The 12,274-nt window shown below is 41.6% G+C and overlaps 4 protein-coding genes across 4 annotated transcripts; 3 read left to right on the plus strand and 1 right to left on the minus strand.

The window, feature by feature from the left end:
• Window positions 1-2,131: 2,131 nt before the first annotated feature.
• On the plus strand, window positions 2,132-2,281 carry FA14DRAFT_114215 (uncharacterized protein; the record flags this gene model as incomplete). Its single annotated transcript, XM_025496041.1, has 1 exon — window positions 2,132-2,281. A coding segment is annotated over one exon (150 nt), but the record flags the coding sequence as incomplete, so codon positions are not given.
• Window positions 2,282-7,139: 4,858 nt separating this feature from the next.
• FA14DRAFT_158805 (uncharacterized protein) lies at window positions 7,140-8,438 on the plus strand (the record flags this gene model as incomplete). Its single annotated transcript, XM_025497996.1, has 3 exons — window positions 7,140-7,444; window positions 7,511-7,553; window positions 7,590-8,438. 3 exons carry the CDS (start codon window positions 7,140-7,142, stop codon window positions 8,436-8,438), a joined length of 1,197 nt encoding a protein of 398 aa, XP_025351656.1.
• Window positions 8,439-8,538: 100 nt separating this feature from the next.
• On the plus strand, window positions 8,539-9,338 carry FA14DRAFT_162771 (uncharacterized protein). Its single transcript, XM_025499754.1, has one exon. It carries the CDS (start codon window positions 8,692-8,694, stop codon window positions 9,064-9,066), a length of 375 nt encoding a protein of 124 aa, XP_025351657.1. The 5' UTR covers window positions 8,539-8,691; the 3' UTR covers window positions 9,067-9,338.
• A 91-nt stretch (window positions 9,339-9,429) lies between these two features.
• On the minus strand, window positions 9,430-9,627 carry FA14DRAFT_128313 (uncharacterized protein; the record flags this gene model as incomplete). The annotated part of the gene is made up of 1 exon (XM_025496847.1): window positions 9,430-9,627. The coding sequence occupies one exon, from the start codon at window positions 9,625-9,627 to the stop codon at window positions 9,430-9,432; it is 198 nt and encodes a 65-aa protein (XP_025351658.1).
• Window positions 9,628-12,274: the final 2,647 nt, after the last annotated feature.

A 12,274-nucleotide genomic window follows, 5' to 3' on the forward strand; every position in this document is an offset into this window, starting at 1 on the left:
ACGCATGCATTGCGTGCAACCTTGTGTACTGTACTTGAAGAGATGACTTAGCTGAGATTGAAATTCAGCTGATTTGAAATTGACACAGAGAAATTAAATAGAGTTATCGTTATGTGAATAATCGAAAGATCAGCAATTTCATTCACGTCGCACTGTTGCGCTTTTTGTGTTTAATAGGCGACGTCTACCCCGGCTCGTAATGCAATTTACACAATCAAGGGCATGTGAATGAATGTCTTGCGCGCACACCTCTTCCCAAAGCAAGCAAATTGGACTGTGATCATGTCCATATTCTTCAAGCCCGCATACTCTCTTTGTTTCTTGAAGTAGGCAGTAGGCTAACAAGACGATCAAAATGCCATTTTGACAGCTTCTTTCGCTTTTTTGTGTTCTTCGAATGAACATTTTTGTTATCTTCATGCAGATAAAACAAAATTTACTCTCCATCTTCAATGTTAGCATCAATACAATGTCAATGGATTCCAAATAAAGCAAGCGCCTCAAACCGATCCCATCTATATCATCAAGCATGAAAGGTGCCGAAAGAACAGCCATACCTGCTGTCCGTGCAGGCAGGGCTGATGAGATCAGAGCGGGCGACAATTTCAGCCACGGTCGATCATTCGATGGACATCATGGCTTAACGCCAACACGAAGCTGCACCTTTGATCGCAGCAAGAGTCCATTTTGCGCTGAGACAGGCCAGTCAGATAGACCACCGCCATATATAGGTATTGCATCACAGTCATCATCTACACTACCAACCCACCCAGTTGACACCCACTTGAGTAGACAAATTCCGATCAGTCTCGAAGGGATGCCATTGAACGAAAAGGAAAGAAAGTGTTGGGATGAAGTGAGTAGAATAATTGAAGCACTCTTGCAACGATGAATTGACCCTTTAAATCTCCTTCACAGATTCGTGAAACTGCTGGCAACCTGGCAGATACTGCATCTTTCGTCCATCGAACAGAGCGAGCTCCATCCAGAAATGATTTAGACTGGATGCGCTCAAATTTCCAAATCTTCGCAAAGAACATGTTACTCTGTAGTAAGTATATGCGTCGGAAGAAAATTGGTGAACTGTATTTCTTGCTTAATCAACATCTTTGAATTGGCTTAAGGGGTATTACATGGTGAAGATCCTCAAGTTTCCGATGCGATTCTGGCTTCACACAAGATGACAGACCCATCGCAGTACACTAGAAAGCTAGTGTCTCAATCACCGACCAAAAGTGGGACTATTAGAATGCCTCAGACGCCTTTTTCGTTTCATCCTCTCAACCGACAAGTCTCATATGATGACATCATCGCGCCCGGTACGTGCTTGCGTGGAAAAACCACTTTCAACATCACATTAATTTTCATTCTCTTCCTGGATACAGATCGAACGATGCGATTGTCGGCATCTCTCACTAATTTGACAGGAGAGCGTTGCGATGTGCCGTTCAATAGAACCCCAAGTTTAATGCGTGATCACAGGGAATCAAACAGATTCGTGGTCGGACCAGAAAAGACGGAGCTGCAGTACACCAGCTGGCGGCAGCTTAACTCCGAGTCAAGCAAGGCAAGGGGAAAAGGACATCCAGAAATCCTTCCCGAATCGATTCTTTCAAGAGATCGAGCATCTTCCTGCAAAGTACATACATACGCTCCCTCAATCGAGCAAGAGTACCCATCGGGGATTGCAGGTCCTAGCGGATTATATGCCACTGTTCCTTTGACGCTAGCTTCAACACTTGGCAATCTCCCACGTCATCCACACAACTCGCTACGGTCGGCTCCTTGCGCTCGTGAAACAAATGAAAGCAATCAAAAGAGTCCCTTTCCTAGTCAGCACAATGGGGGAAATATGTCAGGATTTCCGGTCCCCCAGACTCCTTCTCACGATTGTTTACCTGGAAGACGAGCTTCTTCCGATTTTGAGGAAAATTCTCATCCCACAGGCTATTGTCCGCCGTATAATATCTCAAATGATGAACGATACGACTTTAGGCCGCCTTTTTATCACCATTCTGCCCAGTATCGAGCTCGTGCCTCAAGTGGAAATTATAGTGATGAGTACAAGGACGCCAATCAGCATAATGATTCATACGTGAGTGGTGATGAAAATGGATGTGTGCGTCTTAGACCATTAAAGTATCGTAAACGGTCACGAGGACCTGCTCCTAACAATTGCGATTGTTGTGGCGTTCGTGATACGCCTGAATGGCGTCGAGGTCCAAACGGAGCACGGACGTTGTGTAATGCATGTGGATTATACTTCTCAAAATTTCTTCGAAGGAGAATATCAGGAAATGAATCTGCAATCGTAACTATTGAAGAGCTACGTTCGAGTCTCAAACTTCCAGGGAGGGTCTTGTAGGACAAATATCACCTTCGCTTTGAATATTGCAAGCTCAAAATTATGTTACATTATAATCTCTTCTCGGGACAAATATACAAAATTGCCTGTAATTCTCTTTTTATTTTTTACTTCGTCTTCGTCGCAATCCATGTCGTTTTCGTCCTTGTAATGCCACACGACTACTTCATTGCTGCGGATGCGGTATTTATCATTATTGAGGTACATCTCTTGCTTTTTCCGATTCGATCGAGTGGAATAAGTAGCTTGTTTTTCTAAAGACTGTTAATCCGAGTGATGATCCACATGGCGTAGCACTTCATAACGAGCGTTTAGTAAGACCAACAAAACTGGCAAGTGATAATATCAGATCACGTCAAAACAAGGAATCAGTATTCACCCAACAATGCAAGTCCAGTGCCACTTCCAGCATCTTAAAAAAGGAGAAAAGACCAGTTCCACCATCCTGATCAAGCAATAGAGAAAAAAAAGGTGTAAGCCCTTCAAGCGGACAAACGACAATAGCAAAAATGAGGAAATAGTTCGTCTAAAGTTTCTTACAAAACTATTCCATTCTTGGAAAATGCATATTCATAAAAAGCGTGAAAATGCTACGTTTTAGGTGCTAATCTGTGCATTTTTGCGCAGCTCACTGCCCGCGTGACTATGTCATATCATCATCAACTTCTTTAAGAATGCACTCTCTTCGTGACTGAGAGCGCAAATTCATTATAACATACGCTATGATAAGCCTAGCAACATCTGTACGAGATTATTTTATATACATGTATAACTGCAATTGATCGTAACGCCTCATTCGCAACACTAAGTTGCACCACAGTCTTTAAGAATCCTCATTGTTCACAGACTTGATCGTATAAAGGCAAAAATTACACACCCATTGTTCAGCTTCTGCTAGCAGTAACGAGATTGAAAACGATTGTCATTAATAAAATCATCGCAGGCGTATTATTAGATCATTTAGGTATCCACAGTTCGAAACTTGGTCGTTTGACGAAGATTGCGACGAAAAAGTGCAAAAATCATCTTTTTTTGAGAAACAGATCCAAGTGTTGCACCTGCCGTGCGCTTCAAAAGATCAAATCTTTACATTTACAGTTGGGGAGAAATTTGCACAACGATCTGAGAAGACGGGATCAAAAATGGATCAGCACTTGTAAGTTCTTTAAAACTGCTTTTTGATATTTTTTCTAATTCACCAAAAAAGGAAATGCTGGCTTTACAGGCTTTTTCAGTTTTGTCGGCGCTACTAATCAGCGTAATTGAACATGACAGTATCGTCCGCCATGTCTTGAACGACAAAGGGTATAGTATTGCGCAATTATGGAATTCGAATATTTAATAGTCTGAAAATTAAAGTACAGAGGAAATATATGAATGATTTCACAAAGCATGAAAAGCAAATACCAAGAAGAAATGATATATAATGCATACACCGGCGGAATGAATGAATCACATGGATTTGGCACAAGTCATCTCTGTTGATGATCTCGGCGAAATTCTGGAAGCCATTCGCTAGGCAGGTCTACGTCAACGATAAAGGCTGTGAGAGATGTTGCTCGTGTGTGGTGTCGTCAAACAAGATTTGATTCATTGGAAACAAAGCAGCCACGAACACTATGAAAATGTCATTCTAAACCATATCACGGTCAAACTGTTCCGTCAAAAGCCTTCCCGAGTATTGAAGCGTACAAGCTTTTTTCATGATCAGCAAACATGCTCACCGCGACAAAATAATTAGCATTCTAATTAAGCAATAAATGATGTGTATGCTAAGCTAATTCGAAATCCAAAGGAGGACATTGAAGGTTACTTTTTACACTATCAATACATTCGGCCAACGATGGTATCGAGCGTTAGAACAGGCCAAATTATGACGTCTTCATCCTGGAGTTAGAGGAGGTGTTGCCGTTTCTTCCTTTCACTCTTTGAAAGATGTTGTGTCTATTCAACCGATTCGATCCATCTCATCAATGAGAGAGAATTGGCATAAAACGGTATCCACCAATTTGTTTTTGTATTCGATATCAGTCTATTTCCGTCCAGATAGAATCTTTTCAGTACTTATTAGTCACTCTTTCTTGCATTAAAACGATCATTGCTTGACAATCGCGCTCCATCAAGGTTGACCATTCTTCGATATCACTTTTTGCTTCTATAAAAAGTAAACTTGGCTGAAAATTATTCTTTAGAATACATCTTAAAATTCCACAAAGCTGTTCATCACGCAAACACTTCTTTCACAGGCGATATTAGAGCACACGTATCTGTGCGATCCGGCATGACACGACGGCGAAAAGGCTACATGCGACAGAAAATAGATGCATGCGGAACATTCTTGAATAAATGGCAATTACGTGTAGAAATAAGCCTGCGACGCAGATAAGAAGGACGGTCTTTTTGTCAAGGGCGGCGTGTGAGCTATTGTTCAACGTCATTCAGCTAAATACTTCTGCGAAGAGCGTCTGCACTGAGATCTAAATCACATGAGGAGCAATTCCCTGGCCGACCGTCATGTCCCGCTTTTTCCCAAACAGAGTGAAACGAGACGCTGACCAGGAATTGCCGAAATCCTATCGGGACAGCGAGACTCATCAAAATCGAATGCACATCGGACATCCGACAAAGGTACCTTCATCAGGTACAAATTCACCGTGTTCAGTCTCGCGAGACAAAAGTGGTGGAGCCATGTAGGAAACAACGGAACAAGTGTCCAGTCAACATTTTTGTTTATCTTGCAGCTATCCTATCTAAATCATCGATAAAGGGACATTGTTGAGGACTATTTCGGACACGATTCGCAATTGCAACAAGAAAAAAACGGATGAAGAGCAGAGCCCATCCTGTATACACGCGCAACTTCCTCGTCACATCGACCAGAATTGAGTGTACATGCATGCCACAAGATCATCATCTCCAATGGTGGCACAGAATTTCGAAATATCAATTATTGTAAGTCTGGTTTGATTAGTAGCATCCGAGCGTTCCAAATGCAGCCACGATCTTGAAGGAGCCTTGAGGTTTTGTTCAGAGAATTGTAATTTAGATGGTAAGTCGGTTTCAATGTAACTTAACAAACGGGATACGTTTTCCATATTGATTTTGCTCTTCCGTTAATCTGGTATGCGAATAGCAATTCCTTCGAATCTTTGGGAATGCAGTCAATAACGTTAAACACGCTTTTTCTTATCTCAATTCGACCATATGCCCACCTTAATGACCATTGATGTAGAGTACATCCGGTACACTGTCTATTGATTCGTCATCATCAAATGCGCTTTCTCCTTGGTTTAGCCGAACCCTAGCAGACATTGAAGTCGGTCTTTCATTTTGATCTTGTCATTCGCCATAAGTTGGTAAAGCTTAATTACATTGCGTAATCGATGGTTTTGATAGTCCAACCCAAACGTTTTTGATAAAAATGCTACTTACCATTGCAAATGTAGCTGTCGTACGAATTGATGAACTATTCTCATCATCGTCACCATCGCCATTGAGCTATACGATCTAAAAGAGGAAAAGAGATAAGGGTATGACGAACTACTTCGTAATATCAAGTAAATCAAAAATCACAGCACTTTCTAATAGGCTTATGTAATTTCGAGCGTCTCAATCAGATGGCCAAACTTCGAGGCAGAAGATGGAGAACTCCTGAAGGCCTACTTATTATCCGGATTTTGTTTTGGTTAATTGAAATGCCAAAAAGACGTGTTTTTTAAGGCCTAGGCCCTTTTGCTAGATTACTTCCCGATAGTACATGTGGAAATTCTGATCAGCACAAACGGGGCTTAATGCATTAAATACTCAAACCGAGGCTGTGTACTGTCCCTCAGTCACGCACTCCTTTCCGTGCGCTGATCAATTTTTTTCTGCTTGGAGTTTTTTAATTGTGGTGTAGGTTTCGGTCATATCTCACACCAACTTGTTCAGTAACATTTAGGCAGGAACCTGCTCGATACTAGTGTGATAAGAATCTAGCATCTCTCCATGCTACCTTTAGGACCAAAACACACGCGCAGGTGAACACGGGAACCCACACAGGATTATTTTTTTTTTTTAATTTATCACCCGGATTTCTTCGCTAACCGACTTGGAGTGAAGGACCGCCAGATCTAGTCATTTTCTCGCTGAATCTTGACAGAGCAATCCCCGACATCCATCTGCCTTTCATTTAATCATCCGTAAAAATGACACACTCCAAACCATCAGTGTCATTCACACAATCTACTATTTTTCCGCTTCCTTGAAAAGTCATCCTTTTTTCAATATTTTCTTTCGCGATTCTCAATTCAAGTCCGTCAAATTTTCTTTCATGTCTACCAATATCACCTCTTCTAAGACATTATCAAGCCCCTCTTAACAATCTCCGAAAATTTTGAGCGCCGATCATCCCTGCATTATCGACTTGTGCTTTGTCGCTATTTCCGGAAAATCTCGCTTTCGAAAGACTGTTAAGCATACGATACCTTAATACTTTAGTGTAATTCTATGCAAGCAAGTGAAAGCCTCTTTGCGCTTCAAACAAGCAAACCCCATTCAATTTGATCCGTGCTTTTCTCTTCATGATTGGATAAGACATTAACAGTACGAGAATAGTCATGAACTCGTTCCACAGGACCAGAAAAGTTACTGTAAGTCCTCATACGAGCAATAAAAATGCCAGCAGCTCTCACGAAAAGACGAGATCAACGATCGAGAAGTTCAGAAATCGATCTTCTTCTAAGTGGTCTTTTGGAGCTCCAACATCGTCGAGAAGTTTACCAAGAGATCATCAATGGAGTCAATCAAATCATATGCCAGATCTGATTTTACAAAGAACAGAAATTCTTTTCTTTCATCATGTTCATTTCCTGGGTTTTCTCATAATTTCGCACATCCATCTCAAAAGAAAGTTTCTTCGGTATATACGGGTAGTGAAGCAAGATATACTTCAGAACGAGAGCATGCAAACAGATCGCAAAGAGGTGGACAAATTTCAACTTTTAACACAAGCACGATCGAGTATAGCTCATCAGCTCAAGAAGCACCAGTGCCTCTATTTGATCCGCTTATGCTGATGGATCGCAAAGCAGAGCCAAGGTGAGTACAAGACGCATCCACTAATATTGTCGAAATTCGTACTCATCCTCTTCCCGGTTAACAAAGAACCTATAATCTTATCATACGACAATCACCTATTCACGGTCAAGTGTGTACTTTTGGCAGTAAAGGACGAAGGTTGTAGGATCCATTACCGATCGTTCAACTGGATGTTCGTGATAAAAATGGAAAGCGTGATGTAATAGGACAATCAAGTCCATTATTTCTGATGCAAGTGAATCTGATCGCAGAACAGATCGAAAAGGGAGGAGGGGGAATTGGTAAAAGAAAAAGGGTCTCTGAACTTAATGAAAATGGACGTGTAAGTCAGAGGTCGAAAGAAGTTCGTCAAGACCTTTGCTCTACATCAAACAACAGCGCAAATATCAATCGAGTAGGTTTACTTGGTTCAGCCTCGGTCTTTGATTCGACAAGAGGGACAGCAACAACCAAAAGGGATCAGAAATCCAATTTAGGTTCACACTCTCTACCCAAATTACGCGAAACGTCCTTTTCAGCTTTACGTTTATTAGAAGGCAAGTTGATCGCATCTCCTTATATTTTGAAAGATTGCGAAGGTATTCCAGATATCCTAGATACCCAAGGGAGAAATCGGTTCGATTCGCAAAAGAGACACAAAGGAGAAAACAATCTTAAAAGGAGACATTCGAAACCAGTATGTTCTTCAGCAATCGCCAAAGAAGCAGCGGACGAGGTACAAGAAGATCAAAAAGCATATTTTTTCATCTTCGCAGATCTAAGTATTCGTTTACGCGGAACATTTCGGCTAGAGTTCTCATTAATCAAATTAGGACCACGCTTTTCTTCGACTTCAGCCCGCAAAGCAGCAGTAGGGGGCGAAATTGTTGCAAAAACGATCTCCGAACCATTTCAAATGCATCATGCAAAAGATTTTGCCGGAATGACAAAATCAACACCTCTTGCAAAATCACTAGCAGGTCAAGGCACTCACATTCCTATAAGAATGGATTGACGTTTAATAAGAGGACGTTCACAACCACCGCAATAAACGAAAAAGATATTATACTAAGCTCAACAAAAACGTAAATTTCTTACGAGTAGTACACATATTTTGCCTTCTTCTGCAAGTCTTACTCCAGCACGATCTAGCAGTCCTTCATAATACAAAATATGATCGCATTAAAAGCTCAGCTTAAAAGTAATTTTGTTCTATCAGTGACGAAGAAGATGAGACGGAGCACGTAGAGAAAGAGTGGACGCAAATGATGTCCCTTGCAATTGATTTTGGTACACAAGTAAAGCCGAAGATGGTCATGCAGTTTGGATTTACCGACGATGGTCACTTGACGTGGCTAAAGTTCGGAAGCAAAGATGAAAATGTCGTGTTAGCTCCATCGCATTTTCTAGGATTTCGAATGATGCTCTTAAACATCATTGGTCCGTCTGCAATCGCCCTAAACAATACGCGCGTCTTTGAGATGATTGTTATTGCCTCTGAAGCGTGCATGCTGATTACCAAGGGTATCATCTTGGTTGCGTTCTTCGGACTGGTCGCATACATGATGGTTTCAGGAGCGCGAAGTGCGTTGCGACAAAGTCGACTAAAAAGTAGGGCATGCAAATCAGACGTATTACCGTAAACTAAGCGCGAAAGGACAAATAGAGCATCAACCACGCCTTATGACGGCTCGCGTCCAGCCGCTTAATGGTATCACTGAGCATTTCCGAAGGAACCATGGAAAGTGTACTCCATAATTGTTTTTGTCGCTGTTCTTCTTGCAATCACCTCTCAATCTCACCGCCGCCGTAACGGTGCTTGACGCGATCGAACAAAATCTGGCCAAGTACGAGTGAAGTAAGCAGGCCAGCGTCTTCGTCAGTCTCGGCGTCTTGTCCGAACACAACATACGTATAATGGAAGTCTTCAAGAGCACAAAGAAGCTTACCGACACGAACGGACCAATCAGAGGTCCAACCCAGTAAACCTAGTGTTGGCCCGGAAACTACGCGACTGTGACATGTGGACCAAAAGCACTGGCAGGATTGATGCCACAGCCCGTCCACCCCACGCCGAACATGTGACATGCGAACGACACCAAAGCGATCCATACAGGCTCCAAATGCGTGCTATCGTGCTTCTCAGCAGCGAAAAATAGGGCAATTAGGACCAGGACGCGGCCGAAACCTCGATGAACAATCATTGTCATACGTTCACGCCTGCATACTGTGTGGTGACGTATGATCATGCTCTGACGAAAGGTGTCGGAGCCGTAACGAGACCTGCACCTGCAATACCTCGGAGAAGCTGCGCAATCACGAGCAAAGTGGCTTGAACTGCATCCAGCCGGCCGATGAGATAGAGGGCAAGCGCAATTGCAGTATGGAAAAGTGTCGGTGACACCAAAAAAATAAACAGCTGAGAATGGTAACTAAGTTTTCTGACTCTGTTTTCTTCAATACTAAAAATTGTATTCATTGACTTAAAGTTTTTACAAATCTCTTCAATGCATCCCACTGCGTACGTTTACAGGCTTAGTGACTGCATTCGAGGGCCGCGAACAAAGCAGATAGATAAAAATTCTTGTCAATATCAGTCGCGCAAATTTGCTTAATTTCCATTCCTTTACTTACAGAGCAGCCGAAAGTTATGGTTTTCTGGATTGGCCACCATAGCCCTTTCAATATACACGGAATTTCACTTTTGCTGAATTTCCTTTAATCCTGGCAGTGCAAAAGTGCATAAGAACGAAGAAAAATACGAAAATTGAAACAGAATGAGAAAAGGCTCAGATCTATATCGTCGTTTCGTTATCACGCTTATTTCAGCAGCGCCAGCTCTCATCATTACAATGTTTATTTCTACTTTTTTTTTTAGTCGCGAGAAAGTTTGGTCATTTAGACTTCTACACATTTCAGTGATAATTTCTGTCAAATTCAAAGCTATATTCAAAACATGCAAGAAAAGCAGTTTTGTAAGCTCTTCAACGTAAACACCACCGCCGTGTGTGAGAACTCAGACTATTATTCGAAATCGAGAGCATTCGTAAAGACAGATTGCAGACGCATAGAGACTACGCATTACTTGAAAGAATATAATGACTCAGCGTCTTCAGCCGAAATACTTTCTACTTAAAAAAATAAAAAAGTGAGAAGAAAGGCATAGGCCTGTTCGCTATCCTGGCATCCTTCTCTTCGGAGGCACAGATCCGTCCGGGAAAGAAGTGAAGATGATATGAACTTTATGTCGCTGTGAGGTAGCTCAGAAAAGCCTCTTTAGAAGTGATATACATAAATAAATGCAGAGAAGATACAGCAGTAGAAAATTACAGTAGCAGGGGCATAAGGCACGAGTCCTGACTTTGTGCTATGTACTTAAGTAATTATCCAACCAAAATTTTCAAAACGTATTACTTAGTTCAAAGCATACGTCTGGCCATCAAGTCTTGCGACTTCTTCACGAACCGCCAGATTAGAAATGAATCTAACATCGCACAAATTGATCTCTTTGCCCTTACTTTAGATTGCCTTTGTAACATAAGTATGAGTAGGATTTTGAAATATGGACTCTAATTCATGCTTCGTCCCGCCGGAAAAGATATCAGGAATGGTGCACCTTTTCAAATCAATTATATTGTATACGGTTCCTAAATTACATTTTGGAGATTGCGGCTGCATAACGCCACCCATAAGTAGTAGCTCGAATGAGATGCGATACACCTTGTAGTAGGCATTCATTGCTCACGACGATTCTTCTCTCACATAAATACAAGGTTGCGCAGGCTCTTTTCCCGCTTGTAGTCGTTCAGGAATTGAATCGTTTGCTTGTCTGTGCGGCTGTACAGGACGCAGGTTCGAACTTCTGGATACGTCAAAACGACGAAAGCGAACAAGAGAACCACGAGTATAGGTGACCACAAACGCTTAGAATAATGCTTAATGCCACTCCTCGGTAGTCCTGTCGCTTTGTACGACAAGCTGTGATAAGATATCAAAGGTCGTTGTTCGGGCGCTTTTGCTATCTGGGCGTGCTGTACGTGTTGTGAGCAGTTTAGCTAAGAAGATCAATACGAAAACTTTAGACTCGAAGTGCTATGGAGTTCGACAATCTTGACGAGCAGATTGAAAAATTACTCTATCAGGCCTTGTTTTTAAGCAAGGAACCCTTCTTCCACCATTTCTGCCAGCGATTGCTTAACTTCGATGGATCTTAAGGTAACCCCTTCTCAATACTCTTGCAAGGTGGTAGACATTTACTTTCACTGATCTTCGCTTCTATACTCAAAGAGAAGATACTGCTACTTTGGAATACGGAGTCGACTGCCTTACAAAAAAAGGACAATACCGTCAAAAGGCACGTCAGACTTTGACAACAGAAATCATCATTATAGCTGGCAGTGCCTTGAAGCGCTGCGTACGAGATGTATATTTTTTCAAGAGAAGGTTTTAGAGAAAGATAAACAAAATGCTAGTTATCTTTGTGCTGGCTTTCGAGGAAGGATTCCTGTGAGCCTTTATTTGTGATTATAATGAAATTCAATCTGATAATTGGAGATAGAAGACCTATTGCAAAAAATAAATCTTTTCCAACACCATTCGTATTCCAAGTTCTTCCCTTTTCTTATCCGTCTCACTACGATGCGGCTGTCTATTTTGACAAAAATCCTATCTGAAAGTCTGTATAGAATGTTTGAAGTACTCCTACATTGTCTTTAACTTAAAAAATCTCCATTACAAGCATGTATCGTCAAATTATCTTAACGGGGCTTGGACAAGCTGGTTTGGTATTGAATCGCATGAAGTTGGACATGTGACCATAGGTTTAATGAGCTGTATTGTAAAGTCAACAAC

The sequence above is a fragment of the Meira miltonrushii genome (genome assembly GCF_003144205.1).
Source record: "Meira miltonrushii strain MCA 3882 unplaced genomic scaffold FA14scaffold_9, whole genome shotgun sequence".
In the NCBI taxonomy this organism is placed as follows: Eukaryota; Fungi; Basidiomycota; class Exobasidiomycetes; order Exobasidiales; family Brachybasidiaceae; genus Meira; species Meira miltonrushii.

What these genes read in the sequence shown, in the direction of transcription:
- FA14DRAFT_162771 (XM_025499754.1), top strand. Translation starts at nt 8,692, where the DNA reads ATGTCCCTTGCAATTGATTTTGGTACACAAGTAAAGCCGAAGATGGTC.